Genomic DNA, 19,975 nt, shown 5'->3' on the forward strand with positions numbered 1-19,975 from the left:
ACGTTATTAGTTGTTTTAGTGCTTAAGTGCAAAGCTGCATTTGTATGGTAGCTGTTTATAGACTGGAAGTTCACTTGGCATGTTCATGATCAAAATCTTATTTTTCCACTGATTTCCATATGTGTAATTGAACCCACTAAAAAAAAAAAAAAAAAAAAAAAAAAAAAAAGCTTCCTCTAAGATAGCACCTAACTCACAATGAAGACAGTGCAATAAATAGAAACTTCCCTGATGTTTAGGCCAGCTGCACACAGGCAGTCGATATAGATAGATAGCCTAGCACTGGGTATTCAGCCATGGTTTTGTCTTGAGCCCAGGGTAAATGTTATCTTTTAGAAGTCCAACTTTTAATAATTCTTTCTCAAGAATGACTTCTTTTGTTATTTGAAAGGAAGTATAGAGCCTGCACTTAGAATCAAGCAGACCTCATTTGAATTTTGGTTTTGCCACTTCATTGTGTGGCTGCCAGTAAGTTATTTCACTTCTGTGAGCCTCAATTTTCTTGTTTGTGAAATAATAGGTCATATCTCTTACCCCATAAAATTGTCAGGATTAAATGAAAAACATGTTTATAATGTGTGCGGCTGTTGGTAAATACTCAACAAAGGACATTTTTCTTGAACAGCTTAAATAGGGAATTTATGTATTAGTTTTTAGTAATTTTAGGTTCTTTTTGGTAAAGACGCTCATATTTTGCTTAGGAGATTCCTAAAGGACTGTTTAAAAACTACTTACTCTAGAGCATTAGCAGTGGGTGAGGCATTTTTTTTAAAAAGTGTTTTTATCCTACTTAAGAAAGAACTTATTTTTCTTTGAGGAATAGACACATAAGAAGTTTAAACTTTTAAAAACTCGTTTGGTTGCTCTTTCCTTATATACCTGATATAACTGGAAGCAGCACAACATGTTTCTCACAGCCTTTGCTGAAAAGCCTCTTTGGGATGTAACTACGCGTAGAAAATAATTTTTTTTTTTTTGAAAAACACTTTAAGTGAAAATAGAAGGTAATTGACGATATTCTGTGGCTGTTCTGATGAAAATAAAGAACAGGGGAAAATGATAGTGGCATGGGTTTGGTGTTTAGTAAGTAGAGTAGATTTAAAAGGTATATAGAGTTATAAAAGTACACAAACTTTTGAACACTTGAGAATTGTGTCAATTACTTGGGGATAAAAGATCTTATATTTGATTTAAAGTCATTATCATCTTAGATACGCTCACACCCAATGGTCCTAGAGATATGAAGGTCTCCTTAGTTTGGCGACTGGCCCACCTATCGGGTGCCCAAGCCAAGAGTTGTGTGGCCATCTCGACACCTTGTTTTTTCACTTCCCTGGGAAGTCTGCCATCAGGGCTGTTGCTTCAGCTTCTGGACTATTTCTCCAGTCTTTCTATGCTTTTCATCTTTCCTGGTGCTATTTGAGTCAAAGCTTTCATCCTGTCATCCTTCACCGGGTTGTCCCAGCTGACATCTCTAGACCTACTCTTGACATGACCTAATCCAGTCTCCACAATGCAGCCACATTGCTCTTTTCAAAACATAAGCCTCATCTTGTCAACAGCCCTATCTTTTCTTTGCTGAAAACCTTTCAAATGCTTTCTGTTTCCTGTAGGGTAGGAGATGAGCAAATCCTCAGTAAGGTTTCTAAGACCTGGAGTACCTGGCCTTTCTTGTCTCTTTGGCCTCATCTCCAGCCATGTGCCCACTCGTTCCTTGTGCTCTGACAGTGCTGGCCTTATTTCAGGTTCTGCCACAGACCTCCTGAACTTGCTGTGCTTCCGGCCTGGAATGCCCCTCCTTTTTCATTAGGAAAGCTTTCGCTGATCTCCCAGACTAGGTGGGGGTAAGGGTGTGGGGGGTGGGAGTTCTACGCTCTCAAGGTCCTGTATTCTATGAAATGACGTAATATCATTTGTGATTATATTTCGGATTACTTGAGTCTTCCCTACTAGATTTTAAAGCTTGTGAGTGAGGGATCATGTCTGTTTTTGTCCACTGTGTGACCTTAGAACTTAGCCCATACTGGGTCCTCCATAAGTACTTGTTGAATGAGTGAAGAGAGAAAGCAGTTGATGAGGCTAAAAGCTGGTTTGGGCCAACGGAGAAGCACCTGATTTGCTATGCTAAGCTGGTTGGATATTAAAGAGACTCTGAAGCTTTGGGCAGGAGAGTGATAACCTCTCTTGTGGAGAGAGAACTCCAGGGATATCCCTGGACTAAGGTGGGGTAGCGAGTGTGGGCAAAAGAGGAACTGAACAATCAAAGTATTGCCAAGAACTGATAGGTGGTCCTGCTCATCTACTACAGGGCCAAGGGTGGCTGAGAGGAGGAGATAGATTCCAAAGATAGTAGGAGGCAAGAGCCACAGGATCTAGTAAATGGCTGACTACAGGGGCTGGAAGAGCGATCACCGAATGTAGTATAGGTACCATTCACTGACCTAAGGAACATGGCGACCACATTTGAGGGACAATGCTTGGTTTTTGTGTGGAGATTGAAAGCCTATGAAACATTTGAAGTGTCTAGGCCAGATGCTCGTGATAGCAGTCTGAGGGGCAGGTTTGTATTTGGGGTTTGTGTGTGGGTGGTAGGTGAAGCTGTGAATTTGGGGAGACCTCTCTAAGGAGCAGTTAGCAGAAGACTGAGGATAGCCTCTTGGGGTGAGGGAGGGGAAGAGGGAGAAGGAAGAGAAGCCAGAGCAGAACCAGGATGGTGTCCTCAGAACCATGGATGGTGTTCTGGGCAGGCAGGCACCTTGGGGTGGGCATAGTGTGCTGTTCTCTGCATGCCTCAGGACTTGGCACAGCTCTCTGTGTGTGAAGCTGGTACCTAGAATGAACCAAACTGTGTGACAGAGATTTTGAAGTAGAAACATTTTTTCCACAAGTAAACATGAGGTTATATAAAGCTAGGTTTTAGAAGTCTGACATGCTGCTTTAATTTTGTTCTATGTTGAAAAGTATTCTACCAAAGATAAGCCATAGTTTGCCATGTTTTTGTGCTTTTAATTGTCTGTAGTTATCTTCACAGTGCTTAGGATCTTAGGATAAATTACTGTTCTCAGATAGTTGTCATAATTAATTTTTTATAATAGTAAATCTGAATTCAGCAGTTCAGGATTTAATTTGACAAAGGAAGCTGTATTTTATTGATGATTTTTAAAACATAGGATGCTTGGGAATTAAAACCAGTTATTTAAATTAGTGCACATTTATGGCTTATCAGGGTAATGGGTCCATGAAAGAAGACATTTATGCCGAAACTAAACCTTGGGGAAATCACTTCTTTCATCTTTAAAATGATTAGGTGATTTATTAGATACCGCTCAGCCCTGAAGCTTTATGACTGTATTTAAAACTATTTTGGAGAGTTAACATCATAAGCTTTCTGTACAAAAAAACGGTAAGGTAGTAAAGGGTTTTTGATGCTGACTATTATAAATTAATTCCTGGAACATCACCTTAAAGAGATAGGAAAATATTAGCTATGGATGCATTCTCTTAGGTGTTCTTTTCTAATTTCTATGTTTTCTACAGTGAACTTCAGTACAAATCAGAGAATACTATGTGGTAACTATTGCCCTAAGCTAATTTATTATTCGTGGATTCCTTCTTATTTTTTAGGCAAATTAAATATGATTATTTTGTCCATTTTCATAGTTACTGAGCATTTAGAAACTTTCTAGTGGTGAGTTTGAACAGTTTACTGAATATTATTATTTATTGCTTCTAATGTACAGTTCTGTATTAGTTTCCTGTAGCTACAACTTAACAGCTCCAACAGCAGAGATTTATTGTCTTACATATTGTCTGCAGGTTAGAAATAAGACATGGGTCACACTGGGCTAACGACGACATGTGCGCAGGGCTGTGTTTCTGGAGGCTTTAGGGGAGGGTGTGTTTCCTTGCTTGCCTCTTTCAGCTTCTAGAAGCCACTTGCAGTTCTTGGCTCATGGTCCCTTACTCCATCTTCAAAGCTGGCAAGGTAGCATTTCTCTTACCCTTCTGTCATAGTCATATCTTCTTGTGACCACAGCTGGGAAAGCTTCTCCACTTTTAGGGACGCCTGTGATTACATTAGGCCCTCCTGGATAATCCAAGATAACTTCCCCATCTCAAGGACCTTGATATAATCACATCTGCAAAATCTCTTTTGCCTCGTGATGTTAACATAGTCAGTTTCTAAGGATTAGGTATGGACCTCTTTGGGAGGACATTATTCTGCCTACCACAAATTCTAACTTGCAGAATCACTTTGGGCTTCCTTGCAAGAAATGGGAATTATTTTCTTCCTGTTGCAAAGGGAACAATGCCATTATTGAGCTCCTTAGCACATAGTTTAGGGCTTGGTAGTCATTAGGTCGACAGTTATTGCACTTTCTTGTTTCATTAACAGCATCATTCAAGTAAGGACTAAAGGCTCTCATTGTTAGAGGCCCAAAGAGTTCAGTGGAGAGGAGGCTGGTGGGGACTAGTGGGATCTTCACTGAGGGCTTTGAATGTGCTTTCTAGGAATTTAATTTTGTGACTGTTCTAGATGTTTTTACATTAAAGCTTTCCTTTAAACAGTGCTAATTTATCTTTCAACTAAAAAAACGACTCTTCATTGCCTTAAGTGGTCTGCTAATCAACTGAAACTCAGTGTTCCTTCATGGATTTTTAAATTTACATTCACTGAGAATGATTATTGTTTTGAAAGGTTAGAAAGTTAAGAGGTAAAAGTATGATTTTGGAAAGAATTTATTTTAGAAACTTCTAATATCAAGAGAAAAAGCAATCTTGAATAGTGTTTTAAGTATGTCCATTAATTACAGCCCAGCAGGGGATATCTTGAATAGAGGAAAGTCTAAGTTCTGAAAGACATAATTAATTAAATTAATGAAGGTAGCAATAACAACTGGAGCTATTCTATATTTAACGGATTTCATTAGATGTCTGTGGGATATATAGATGTAAAAGGTCAAAGGAAATATGTAGTTAATCACTTTATGAAGAGAATATTGTCATCTTATATAGGCGTATGTTAATTTGATGACTTATAGGTTGGTATTGATAAAGTGTTTTAATATCAACCAATAAGTATATGGGCCTTCATTAAGGAATCTCAGTGATGAAAATTATTTTCATGCACCTGCCTGCCCCGCAACTACTGCATGTCAAGGGAGGTAATCAGATGACATTTGGAAATCTGCATATGAATGTGCTCTTTACCGTAAACTTCACCATCACCTGTATATTCCAGTATTCAGATTTTCTTTTCTTTCTTTTTTCTTTCTTTTTTTCTTTTTTTCTTTTTTTTATTTTTTATTCTTTAGTTCTTTACTCTCTCTTCTAGTGACAGATCTGGGCCCACTCAGGAAACCTGATCCTCATTCAGTCCTGTTGTTAAAGGGACCAGTCATTCGTTTGGCAACTTTTTCTTGTCTTCATTATTCTGTTCCACATTCCCCTGTCTGACTTGATCTCTGAATTGAGGTGTTGACTCTATTTCTTCCTCTCTCTACATCCTTCTCTTTCTCCATCTTCTCTTCCTTCCCTTCTTCCCTCCTGTCCCTTCTCCTCCTCCTTTTTTACTTGCTCTTTCCTTGTATTCTCAACATCAGTCTGTCCTGGTTTTTATGTCTCAGTGCATTCTCTTTATCAGTTCTTCACTCTCTACCTTCCATAAATGTTGAGATTCCCTGTGTTTCAATGACGATTCTCTTCTTATTTTACACTTTTTCTCCTGGCGACTTCTGTTATTATCTTGATGCTACCCGAGTTTTTTCTCCCTAGCTACAGATTAATATCCCAGCTTCACACTGGAAGTGGACTTCCTTGGTTATCCTTCACAATATCAATTCACACCTTCTTCATCCTTCTTTTTCTCTTTGTTCTTGGTCTTTTTTAATGGTGTCACCATTTTCCCATTCTCCTAAGTCTGAAACCAGCGTGCTTTGTATGCATCTTAACCTTAATTACTAAGAGACGAAAAGTAACTAACGATGTAGGGGAAGTTTTTGAAACAAGTAGAAGTGAGAGAGAATGATATATGAATCTCTATAGCAACACATTTGAACTAGATGATTTCCTAGCAAACTAATGATTATCAAAATATACCCAGGAAAAGGTTGAACATTTGAATAGGACATACAGTAGAAGAGACTGGAAGATGAGGTCCAGCCAGGGTCATAGCTGAACTGTTCTTAACCTTTAAAATAACAGATAGTCAAATTCTTCAAGGCCATATAAAAAGCTGAAAATATGAAGCCAGTGTTAAACCTGAGGAGCATAATACAAAAACAAACAAACAAAAAACACAAGAAAACCCTCTAGATTATCAATGCATATCACACATAAATACAAATATGAAATTCTAAATAAATATTGGCAAATATCATCCAACAATGTATTAGAAAAATGATACCTATTACCAAGGAAGTTATAATATTCAGTAATACAAAATTCAGCAATGAAACAGAGTTCAATATTATAAAACCTGCCAACAAAATTGATACATTCATCAACAAATTAAAAGGGAAAAGCCATATAATGATCTTTAATACTGAAAAGGCTTTTGATAAAATTTAACTGTTATTCCTTACAACATTTTGATATGAAATAGGATTAAATATAATAAAAATTATTTACCAAATTATAATAGCAAATATATTAGCAAAACACCAAAATAATTTCAATTGAAATCAGGAAATAATATTACTATCATCATTGATATTCATTATATTAGGTTGGTGCAAAAGTAATTGTGGTTTTTGCAATTATTTTTAACCATTTAAACCACAATTACTTTTGCACCAACCTAATATCTTGGAGTTTTTTAGTGAATAAAATAAATCCCAAATTTAATAAGTGGCGTAAGCTTTAAAAATAAGAGATGAAACCATATATATATCTATATATAGATATACATCTATATCTATATATAGATATATATATGGATATAGATAATACTTTATTGCTTTCATAGGTGTAATATTTTCCCCCCTTCAATTTCTCTGTGCTGATAAATGACAAACAGAAAAGCTAATGACTTTTTATCGTCTATCAACAATCCAACATTAATTCTATAGCTTATAATGAGATTTTCCTAGTTTTTCTAGCTATAAAATCATATCGTGTGCAAATATATATATATATATATATATATATATATATCCAATTTAAATTGGATAGAGACATTTCATACTGACATCCCCTTCATTCTGGTTGTATAGTAATAGTTGCAGAATCTGTGGAACAGAATAGAAAAACCAGAAGGAGATGTGAGAATATAATATATAAAAAAGATGGTAAATAAATTCAGAAGGACAAAACATAGATTATTTAATAGATTATGGTTGCCAAACTGGCTATCTATATAAAAAGGAATTCCAAAGATTAAAGACTTAAATGTTTAAAAGAAATAAGAGTGTTTTTAGGATACTAAATGAACGGTCTAGGTATGAGGAAAAAGTCAAGAGTGGAAACTGTATTCTGTAGAAAAAAATGATAGACATATCAAAAACAGTCTTTAGTAAATCTGAAAATTTTATTTCACTCTCATTTTTGGAGGATGTTTTCATTGGATATATAATTTTTACTTGATAGTTTTACGGTTTTCAGCATGTCAAGGCTGCTACTCCATTGTCTTCTTGCCTCCATTGTTTCTGATGAAAAGACATCATAACTAAAAATCACATAGCTCCTCCTTCTCATATTGCCTAAGCCTTTTCTGTGCTTCATTTTCTCTGTAATAATTATTGCCATCTGACTTGACATGCTATGTATTTTACTTACTTAATCTTGTTTATAGTCTGTCTTCACACACTAGAAGTTATGGTGGATAAAGGTGGAGATTTTTGTTTGTTTAGTACTGTATTATAACCTCCTAGCTCATAGTAAGCATTACATTAATGTTTGTTGAGTGAAAAATGAAAACTGAATGAACAGTATCTTCAAGACAATGATGATTTTTTATGTACTGTGTTCTCATAGCCCTTAGCTCATGTCTCTGTAGTTGGATTTTCCTTGTACAGTACTTTTCTAGTTTCCAGCTAAGTCTCAAGCTCCTTAAGGGTAAAACTATCTCTTGTGCTTCTTTGAATCATTAGTACCTAACACAGGGTCTGTGTCATAGAAGACCCTGTTTGTTGAATCAATGAGCACCTGGCTCAAATTGGTTTTTTTCTGTCTTATCATCATGACTCTTCCATCACTATTATCTCATGGCTCTTTGAGCCTGTCACTTCAGAAGATGACCATTTCCAGGACACATTTCCAAATGCATACCTGTGAACCATGTCCTCATCACCAGGTTGGACTAGCCTTCCAACCTTTCTCCTGTTTACCTCCACACCCCTTGAACCAGCACCCATTCCTTGTTTTCTCATAGAAACCATCCTGAGGCTAATCTCACTACTTCTTCTCGATCTTAGTTTTTTCTTCAGCTTCAGATCTTTGCTTTTACCTGCCTCTTTAGACAATCTCTGAGCTCAGATCTCAGTTAAAGACCACTTATGTCCTGCCAGTTAATTTCTGTGGTCTTTGTTGATGTTTTACATTTTTATCAAATATGATAGTGACTATTCTCTCCTTTTTGAAAATATTCCCTATCTCATTCATCCTGTTTCTGTGGTTGCGCCTTCTCACTGTCCTTTACGATTGTTTTTCTTTTACCCACATCTTCAACATTGCAGTTCCCTAGGCTTCTATTCTTGGCCCTGCCTTCTTTGTGCTCTGCATATGCTCCCCGAGAATCTCCTCTGCTTTAATCCCCTGTACACTGAGGGCCACTGAATCCAAGTTTCCACTTCTGATGTTTCTCTTGAAAAATTAGCTATAAATGCCTCCTAGACAGCTCATCCTGAATATCCTCTAGTTTCCTTTATATTTCAGAGATTCAGCATCTCTGAAAATGTATTCGTCTTGCTCTCTAAGCCTGTTCCTCTAGTTTTGTCTTGCTTAATGGCAGGCACAATTATAAACTCAGTTTTCTAAGCTGGAAGTGTCAAAGCCCTCTCTTTGCCATTTCATTGGCTGTCCAATATTGTCAAGTCTCCTTCAGATACCTCTCTGAATTCCTTCCCCTCGTCTCAATCCTCGCAGCAGCCATCTCAAATCAAGCCCTCATCATCTCATGCCTGCTGTTGAGACAGCTTCCTTTCTGATACCTCTATTGCCTGTCCTCCCTCCTTACTCTATGTCATTGTCTCTAAGATGGCCACCAACAGTACCTTTAAAAAAATACCAAAAAACAAAAAGTCAAACAACCACAAAACCAACAATATGCAGGGCAGAGGAGAAACAAGTCTAAAACTTACCTTGGTATTTGTTTGCTTAAAAACATCCACTAGTTTCACAGCACATAGAGGCTCAAGACTGAAATTCTTAGCACCATGTTGTAATTAGATTCTGTCTTTTGAAAGGAAGAGAGATCCTTATTGTCAAAATACATGTTGGGGGAGGTGGAGACTCATGGAAATTCAGGAACAAACTGTGGTCAGAGAGGTCTTATCCTGCCCCTGTCTGTAGGGCTATCTGCAGAGAAGTCTGGCCCTCACTCTAAGCAGTGATTCTCAAACAATAGTTGCATCAGAGTCACTTGGAAGACTTGTTAAAACAGATTGCTGGGCCCCACCCCTAAAGTTTCTGATTCAGTAGATACCCAAAATTTTAACTGATGCCCGAAATTTGTATTTCTAATAATTTCCCAGATGACAGTGATGCTATCACTGTCATACATACGTTGTCCTTTAAGGCACATGTTACATCATCTGGGAAGCTTTCTTTGATGATATCAATCAGAATTAATTTTCTTTCTGCTTTGTAGGTTTCTTCAGGTTATGTTCGAACAGTGGTTCTCAAATTTTAGCATGCAATAGATTACTTAGATGGTTGTTAAAACACAATTACTGGTCCCACCCTCAGAGTTTCTGAATCATTAAGCCTGGGGTATGGCCTCCAAAATTTGCATTTCTAACAAGTTCCTAGGAAACCTCCACATTAGAATAAATTGCTTACACCTTTCTTCTTTACTAAACTCAGATTTCGGTTAGTTTTTTGCATTGTTCTTCTGTCAGCTGGTTGCAACATCTGAGCATAGTGCCAGACATCGACGTACGTTGAATAAACTGATGATTCACCAAATTTTGAATTCTGAAATCCTCTTGATCACACCCTCATAACGCTCAGTTCTTTTCACTCCTTTAATTCTGTGGAAGGTTTTAAAAAATATCATATCCTGTATTTTATTTAGCCTTTCCATTCCTTCTTATTCTTTTTCAGTTGCTTTCAGATTTCATGTGCCTCCAAGGCCAGTTGTGAGACAGGTTAGTTAGCATGTCGTTAGGTAGACAAGAAGGTCCCTGGTGGAATAAACAAAAAAACAGCCATATCCTGAAACTCCAGGTTCTGGAATGTCTCCTTCACTCCAGGACAAAGATATGAGATGTGTCCTGAGGTTAATAAATTATCTCAAATCCCTTTTGGCCAGACAAAGGAGCAGACCCAGACCCAATAGATAGGGATGGGTTCATTAGTCCCTTCAGGATGGGCAAACGGGACAAACCTGATAGATGAATTCCATTAGAAGGTGCCAGCCCGCTTCCCCAAGCAGTCAAGGGAAGGTATAAAAGTAAGAGCTTTTGCCTCAGTCACTGGGCACCCCCATTTGGGACCCCCCATCCCACTCGGGAGGTCTGACCCTTTGCTTTCAATAAACTATCCTCTTTTTAAAACTCTTTGCCTCTTCTGGGTCCGTGTTTCCGATCTCACAAGACATGATCCCGACACTCATTCACTCACTCCAAAGTCCCCTACATCATTTGGGGACTCACAGAGACGTATTCCTACATCAGTTGGGGCCTCTTAAACATTTTATCTCATCTTCTCTTGGCGTCGAGTCTCTCATCCACTTGGCCATCTCCTCATCAGTTCCCAGCTGTCTGCAAACTTCACCATCTGCTCCCACTCCCAGACTGCCAAGAGCTGATGGAGAAAGTCCCTTAGTGCCAATCGCCCTTCCGCAGAATCTCCAGCTTAACTGAGTGGGGCTCTCAGGAATGTTTTGTAGTCCTTATATTTGATCTTAGTTGAATTTCTGTAACTCTCCCAACATTACCAGTATAACATTGACTCTTAGCAGACAGCCTCTTACGTAGTGAAAGAGATCAAGGGTGCTCAGTGTAATGTCCTTCGGTCTTTCTCCCAGCACCCTAAAAGTCCTTGTTTTTAACTTTGATTTATCACCTGCCTTTTCATCTCAGGGCCCTTCCTCTACCTGTGTTCTTTATAAACATTCTCTCTGTTCTGCTTCTCTCCCTCATTCTGTCTTCCAAGAGCCTCATTTCTCTCTCTAGATTCATTTCCCTTAGCTGATGAAACAAAATGCCTCCTTCTTCCTATATTCATAGGAAAGGAAGGGAAGGGAAGGGAAGGGAAGGGAAGGGAAGGGAAGGGAAGGGAAGGGAAGGGAAGGGAAGGGAAGGGAAGGGAAGGGAAGGGAAGGGAAGGGAAGGGAAGGGAAGGGAAGGGAAGGGAAGGGAAGGGAAGGGAAGGGAAGGGAAGGGAAGGGAAGGGAAGGGAAGGGGAGAAAGAAAAAGAAAAAAGAAAGAATTCTTTACCTTGACTCTGTTTTTCCCCCTCAAGCTTTCATGTTACCTGTCTCTTCCTCTTCATTTGTAAATGTCTCAAAATGTGGTGCACGTGTGCTGCCTTCCCAGTACTTTGTTTTAACTGTTTGGCCTCTTGCAGTCTGGCTTCACTGTGACACCCTGGATACCAAACCCTGCAGTCTCTTCTCCCATCTTGGTCTTACTTGACCGTCTTCAGTATTCGATGTGCTAATCCTCCAGTCCTTGGGAAACCATTGGCCCTTGGCTTCCAGGTCTCTCTGTGTTTCCTTGGAGCCCCTTCCAACTCTGCTTATTCCTCTTGCTGCTTCCCTAGCTCCTTACTCACCTGTCATGTAGACATTCACATTCTGTCCTTGGTGCTTATTTCTTACTATTTCTCCATTGCCTCTTTAAAAAAGATTTGAATTACCTTTTGTTGGATATATATAATTTCAGATACCTAAAATTCAGCATCTATGAAAATAATCCCATCTTTTCTACCTCACCCTGTGCTAGCTCCCTCAGTTTGCTAATCTCTTTCTGGGTACCCAGCATTGAACCTGAAGTTCATCTTTGCCTTCTGTACCATCCACCCCCGTAAGCAGTTGTTTGCCACAGTCTGTTGATTTTATTTCTGCACTGTCCCTCAGTTTTATTCCCACCTTTCTTTAGGGAACATCCATATTATCTCTTGCCAAGACTGTTCTGTTATCACTCTCGGTCTTTAACCTTCATCTCTCACATCCGTTGCATCCTTACCTAGCACTGATTAGTAAATTCTGATATCATTTACCACTCAGAAGTCTCTAATGGTTCTCTAAAACCAGTAGAATAAAGGTCAGACTCCTCAGGCAGACTTTCATGATCTTAGTTTTGCTTCCTCCCAATCCGGCAATCCAGCCTCTTCTCTGTGTGTTCCTGCGAGCTTTATGTTAATACTTGACAGATTCTGGCATTTGCAGAGGTTCTTTCCTTTTCAGCCTTTCTTGCTTTGCTCCTGCTGTTGCTCCCTGGATTGCCTGCTAAATTTCTGTTTGTCTCAAAAAGCAACGGTCTCCAGAATTTCTCTGTTCAGAATTAATCCTTTTTCTGCTGTTTCCAGACACATTATTTGGGTTTCTTAACTAGTGCTTATTAGCACTCGTGGCTGCTTGTTTAGTCACCAAAACACTGAATCTTGCCATATAGCAGGTTGGGTGGGGGTGACATTTGCTGCATGTGTGTTTGCCCAGCAGAGTAAATGTCACATGAGGACAAGAGTCAAGTTCTCTGTGCATCTCCCAACACTCAGTACCTGCTTTGCCTAGGGAGATTTTTAAGTTCAGTTATACTGAAATGAGAAGCAGCCTGTATGTGCAAATGAAAAATGTTTTAGGTAGAGCATAGGAAAGTCCTTGCTATAGAGACATGGCAGAGTTATTAAAATGTGAGAGTTTGGAAAGTGCAGTTATATTCAGGGAGCTGCTGCTTCAGGGGTTATTACCCAGCAGTGATAAGTTGTTAACATTAGGAAGATTGTATCACTTCCAGTTGGTACCACAAAAGAAGGCATTATTTATGTCACGGTGTTGTAAAATTCGTTGGCTGCTACTGACAATCGATTTTCTCACATATTCTAAAATGTTACCTGCAGGAGCCATATACAGTGTAACTTTGAAAATGAAGTTGAAATATTGGTGTGACAGGTTGTTGTTATGGCTAATGGACTTGGAAAGATATTGCTCTAAGACATGAGTCTTGAGACTACATGGTTTCGTCCTTAGGAATGATAATTTATTCATTCTTCAACCCTGCCATTTTTAATTTTAGTTCAGAAAATTGCTAATAAATGTTGTGAAGTTTTCTAAAACTGGATGTTTTTATTGCCGAAATGAGGCATTTGTCCATCAGTGATTTTTCAGCCTGTGCTCTCAGAGGGGGCGAATGGGAGGCTGAGTGAGCAGAGTGTGAAGTGGCCAGAGTAATTCAACTTGTGGGGTGTTTAGTGTTGGGGCTCCTCATAGGCTATCTTTATAAGTAAAAATGGGGTCATGCGAGAGAGAAATTTAAGGTTTGATAAAAATCACAGGGCTAGATAGCAACTAGGTGTCCTTCCGTATTTAAATAGCATGCTATGCTTTTTGTGTTATAGATTTTTATAGGAAAGGTTGAGAACAAACACACTAGTGTGCACATATGGAAGAGTACGCATATAAAGAATTAAATTACAAAGTAAAGGTTTTTTTTTAATTATTATTAATTTAAATGAACTCGATTGTTCAGAACTCCAGATCTGAAATAATAAAGTAGGACACAATTGTGGTTTACATAATTTAAAAAAATTCCTCAAAATTTAGGGATATGTCATATTCGATTTGCAAGCCCTTTTTACTGGGGGACGTTGCAGCCCAATCCCATTAGACACTGTGAATGCTTTGTAAAAGGGATACTTTTTTGAGAGCTAAGAATCTGTGTATCTCAGTGTTCTGTTGTCTATGGACATGACCTACCTCAGGAAAATGCAGTTGTCCATTCGTAAGTTGGTATCTATGTGCACACCCTCAAGAATATTAGTCAATGCCCAGCCTTCAGCCCATCAGGCATGGAACCTGCCACTCCTTGACTTGCGTGCTGCTTAGCTCCTTTCTTTTGCCATACTGGTAGGTTTGTTTTTCTCAGCAATGGACCCTCCTACTCCATTGCGTAGCCCACGGTTGAATTCTCTCTCCTCTCACTGCCCCCCTTGGACCATTGCTTCTGTAGTTGACCCCCATTGTGAATGGTCTGTCGGCAGCTTCCTCTGGGTCCCGTGTGTTTCTTTGCATCCACTGCTTTTGTTGTTAGCTCCTGTAGGCCTGTACTTGAAGTTGCAGGCAAGAAAAATAATCATGGTCAGTGGAGGACTCTGGTTCATGGCCATCGTTTAAAAAAAAAGAACGGTGTGCTGCAGGAATGTGATATGTATGTGGTGACATGAGCTCCTGGTAGTAATAACAGCACAACAAGAAGGTAAGCACTTAGAAGCAGTTTGCTATCACCTCATGATGTGGCCTTGGTCAGTGAGCTTGGCTTCTGCCATCTTGCTTTCCTGACATTTTACTTGGGTTGTCGTAGACAGGTGTTTTTGTTTATTTTTGTTTTTTTCTGTGTTCTTTGCTTTCAATTTATAGCCTTGCTCTTGCTAATGTGATGACTAGGCAAACAAACCTCAAAGTGTGTGTAGGAGAACAAAGCAAGATTCAGTGAGTGGTAAAGAGTAAGTGTGTCATCTTGCTATTTCAGCAGGCACGAATTGCCACTTTTTGTGAAAGAAGTTGCAGTTTTTGCTGATCTGCAAATTTGGCTGAGGATAAGTAAACCAAACACCTCAGGTCTGCAGATCAGCTGAGGGAATCTTCCTTACTTTCATATGAAAGGAAACACACATGTACCCCACCTCATACAGCTCAGACAAAGAAGCCCTGCCTATTTCTACATAAGGGAAAGTATTGCATTTCAGTGAGTGAGCTCATTAATTTCCCTGCAGACTTAATTTTACAGTAAAAGTTGCTAACTTAATAAGCATTTCTGCTACATCTTGATGATGTATACTAAAGTGAGGCAGTTTATGAAGTGGGAGTACATGGTCTACGAATGTTTAAATCCAGACTTTTCTAGATGTGTGGCCTCTGTAAGCCTCGGTTTCTTAGAATTATAAAATAAAGTTATAAATTCAGTGTTACACATTATACATACACACACACACACACACACACATACACACACACACACACACACTGACACATGCACCCCAACCACCTGATTCAATACCTGGCATATAATAAGTGTAATTTAAGTGACATAATATACAATCAAATATATTTTGTAAATTAGTAGTGTTTGGCAGACGAGTAATAATTGTAACACTTTGCTATAGCCAGTGTGATAGTAAAAAGAAATTTAGGGTTTACAAACCAATATTCTATAAAACGAAGGTCCAATCTATGGAATGTCTGAAGAAACGGTATAAAAATAAAGTAAATTTGATGGCTGAAGCAGAGCTGTCCCATAATTGGGTCCTTCCCTCCAGGAAGTTGAGAAATGGGTTGGTCATAATAGATAGCTTTGAATTAATTTTTAAAGCAAGAAGTGCAATTCTAACTGCCTCCTTCCTTTAACTCATTAAACACATATTTATGGCCAGGCACGATTATAGCTCCCGGGACACAGAGATGAATAGACCAGCAAGATCCCTTCTTTTTAGGACCTTACATTCTAATTCTAAATAAGCAAACTGGTTCATTTCACTAATGTTAATTTTGGCTAATATAAGCCCAGTGATAAAGAATAAAGCAAGGTGAAGAAACATTGAAGGGTGATAGAATCCTTTAGAATCAGTGATGAGGGAAGGCCTGTATGCAGGCTCCTGGTGCAGCTGATCTCGGCATTCCCTCCTCTCTCCTGCAGGCTCTATATTGCTCACGCACTTGCTTTACAGAAATTTAATTCATTGAAAGTTGTTATTGTTTGATATTATGTTTTCTTTTCCTGATACATTTAAAAAGGTTCATTGCATACTCATGTGATCATAAAAGAAGGTCTTAGATACCATTTATTTCTGGTGAAACGACAATTGGAAATAGGATTAAATTGAGAAATTACACACAACTTTTTTAAGAACACAGCTGTTGTAGAAAATGAGATATCTATATTTGCTTTGGAGCCAACACTGCTGTAATTTTTTTGTAAAGCATATAATTGTAATGTAGTAAAATGTTTATGTGAAAATAGGGATGTTGAATAATCTTACCAGATCATCTTCAGGGTTTGTCAAATTGCTTTCTCTGTTTAGAAAAATAAAACATCTCATGTTGTGGTAGAAATGTCAGCAGATCTTTAAGTGCTATCATGGGCCAAAAGACTATAAGCTCTTCCATAGAAATCACACTATGATGTCTCACTGTTTTCAAACAAAGCAAGAAAATCCATCATGACAATTATGTTAGCCTTATTTGATGATTAAAATTCTTATACCTTAGTAAGTATCGTTTGCAATAACAAGTTAGTGTGTTGTGATTGGTACATAGTAAGTGTTAATGTATGCACTCTGTGTATGCCTATTTTAAAACTATAAATTAACATATTTTTCCTTTATTACCTGAGCATAAAATACTCTCTTTTTTGTCAGATACATGCTTGGGGTGTCAAAAAAAAATGTATACAAGTGGACACTTTGGTCAACGTTGCTCAAGCAGTAGTTCACCATAATCAGAAGTGTCTGGATGCTGATGGTAACCACTTTGAGCACCTCCTGTAATTGCAGAAGTCAAACATGACTTGTATTCATGTTTTGTTACCGGTATATATTGAGTATTACAATCTTAATAGTTTTTTCCTTTCCTAAAATGTGTATACATTTTTTGGCACCCTCTTTATGAATATCAAAGGAAAAGTAATGTGTGTTATTTATTTATTTTTCATCTACTAGACCAGGGACTGGCTTATATTTTGTATTCCAGCTGACAGCAATCTTCTTGGCATATTAAGAGGAGCTCAGAAAATATTTTTTAAATGATTAAAAGTCTACATGAATTCTTCCTGCATAACTTGATGGATTTTTGTGTTTGTTATTCCATTATGTTGCTTTATTGTCTTGAACTGTTTCAAATGTTTGACTTAGAGGTATATCTTACCACCTGTCACCACCAGTGCTAATGCAATTCTGACCTTTTACCATCTGTACCTTCTTCTGGAACAATTTACATCAAGATAAATGTTAAAAAATGTTGACAAGTCTTCTCTAAGGATGGGTGTACGTGAGTGTGTGTGTGTGTGGGGGGGAGTTAAGTAATAATACGTGTAGAGAATTTCAAAACTGTAGAAAGTAACAAATAAGGAAAGAATATTTATATTAATCCTACCACCCATATATAGCCCCTGTTAATATTTTGCTGTCTATTTGCAAATGTTTTTCTATGTGTGTGTGTTTTTATGTGTGGACACACATATATGTATATTACCTTGCACAAAGATGGTGCTTTATAAATATTTTCAATAAGTGAATGTTTTAATTTATATAATCATTTGTATTTTAAAATTTAAGATTGTGTAATACATACCATTTTGTGTCTTTACTTTGATTTTTACTTATCCCAGAAAATTCTCAAGGTATTTTGTTATTTAAAAAATATGGATTTTGAAAACTTCATAATCATGTTTGTGCATGTGTACCATAATTTATTTAACATTTCTCCCATATCAATATTATTTTGCATTTTTGTTGTAATAATGTTGTGATGTGCATTTTTCCATTATATTTTATTCTGATGCCTTCCTTAGCACGTAATAGTAGAGGAAGAATTACTGAGACATAGAATATAAACTTAAAACAATTATTAATCCTATTTGGTAGATTTTTATTATTTAAAAATGATATTTTTTTGAATTACAAAGGATTCACCTAGAAAATTTTGAAAGTGGAAAAATAAAGCACAAAGAATATTGGGAAGAAATTTTTTATAATCTTGGCAGCTAAAGCTGACTTCATTTAAGATTTTGATTTATATAATTTGTCTTTTTATTTCCATTACATATTTTACCCAAAAGGATCATTTTTTTCATAAATTGCTTTTTTTTAACTGAGTCATGTATTAGTAACATAGGTTTTCTCTGCCATTAAACATTTTGCTACAATTTAATTTTATGGCCAGTTATTAAAATGACATGTCTATACAATGCGTTTAATTAACTCCCACTTAGTGCACCTTTAGTTTGTTCCCAATATTTCATTATTATAAGGAGTTCTAAGATAAAAACCTTGTGTTTGTCCCTTGGGCATATCCACTGTAATTGTATTAAGACAAATTTCTAGGAGGAAAAGTGCTGGTTCAAAGTATATAAATAATTTTTAAGGCTTTTGACATGTATTTCCATATTGCCTTCTTACAGATTTTACTAATTGACATTCACACGAAAAAGAGATATGAAAGTGAAAGGAGATTCTAAAAAAGTTTTCAAGTGATTCACCTTAAAATTAACCAAATCATCTTCTAGATGAACCTGTACCTGTTCACTCTTCTGTGAGAGGAGTGAGATGTTCACCAGGAGTCCTCTTGGGGTTGGGATATATTCATAAGCCTGTTCTAAAACAGGAAAAGCTGAATACGGAGTGGTTAAGATGATTGCACTAAGTGCTCACAGAAAGTGAGAGAGAAGGCTCTTATTAGTTGCTTTGTCTTCTTATTACCAATTTAATTAATTAGCCTGCTTCTTGGGTTTATCTTCAATTAAACTTTATTATTTTTCTGTCACTAATTGTTTCAAGAAAAGTCATTGTGTTTTTCTTTCCAGTCCCTTCAGCGGCTGCACAGGACACGTGGTCTTGGGAGCAGTACTTGAAAGAACAGAAGGCTATAGCCGCACCCGTTGAACTGTTTTCCAAGGTGAACCACTGAAGGTCTTATATTTTTGTAAGGAATCAACACTTACAAGAATTAATTAAAATTAAGTTGGTAGCACACCGGCTTATTTGAATTGTAGTTGCTGGAAAGTGACATAACGAAGCTAATCAAAGCTTCAGTGTTTTGGAATGTGTGCTCCAGAACTGGACGCCTGGGTTTGAAACCCAGTGATACTACCTACCAGCTCTATGACCTTGGGCAAGTCATTCATCCTCTCTATTCCTCAGTTACCTCGTCAATAAAGTAGGGAAAGTACCATATCTACCTCTTTGGGTTGTTGTAGGATTAAACCAGTTGTACATGTAAAAGACATAGGATGATTATGCACAAAGTGAACTCTAGATAAGTGTTAGTCTTTCTTTTTATTAGCTGATATTACTTGCATATATCCACCCAAGGATCAGGCTTGAGGGATGTGTTTTGATGTGTTGCATGGATATGGTGGGTCAGGCAGCATGTTAGAGGAGACAGTGAGACCCCTGAATCAGATCCTGCCTGACTGTAAAGATGCCCAGAGCATCTTATGGGAGCTCCCTTGACCAAGTGACTACTGGCACCGGGGACCTGCAGCTTTCGGGGTTCATCTTTACCCGAAGTACCAAACCTGCTATTGCCCTATTCTTCTCAGTCTGTGTTTTCAGTATTTCAGGGGCAATTTTTGTAAGACATTACATCAGATCTGCATCATTACATTGCATTTTAACCAGCAGCGAGAAGCTAAAACTTTTTATTTGCTTCACTTTTCATGACATCTGTTCACTTACATCTAGTACTTTTACTATGTGAAAAGGCTAATAATTACAATCGTAGACATGGCAATAGAATACGGGAGAAGATGTGGTGCAAAAAGGGAAAGACTGAGAAAACAAGTGCTGGCACCTCACATTTAAGAAATAATAAATATCCTGTCATTGGTTCTGAACCCAGGCTTCACATCAGATACTTTTGTGAAGCTTTGGAAAACAC

General features: G+C 37.7%; 1 protein-coding gene across 1 annotated transcript in view; it reads left to right on the forward strand.

Moving 5' to 3' along the window:
- L3MBTL4 (L3MBTL histone methyl-lysine binding protein 4) overlaps positions 1-19,975 on the forward strand; it is a 331,967-nt gene that overhangs the window by 22,355 nt on the left and 289,637 nt on the right. The window contains exon 4 of the mRNA XM_019755692.3: positions 18,900-18,991. Coding sequence (XP_019611251.2) covers positions 18,900-18,991 — 92 coding nt within the window. The remainder of the gene's footprint in view (positions 1-18,899; positions 18,992-19,975) is intronic.

The sequence above is a fragment of the Rhinolophus sinicus genome, chromosome 4, assembly GCF_057876585.1.
Source record: "Rhinolophus sinicus isolate RSI-liver-muscle chromosome 4, RSI-T2T, whole genome shotgun sequence".
Lineage (NCBI taxonomy): Eukaryota > Metazoa > Chordata > Mammalia > Chiroptera > Rhinolophidae > Rhinolophus > Rhinolophus sinicus.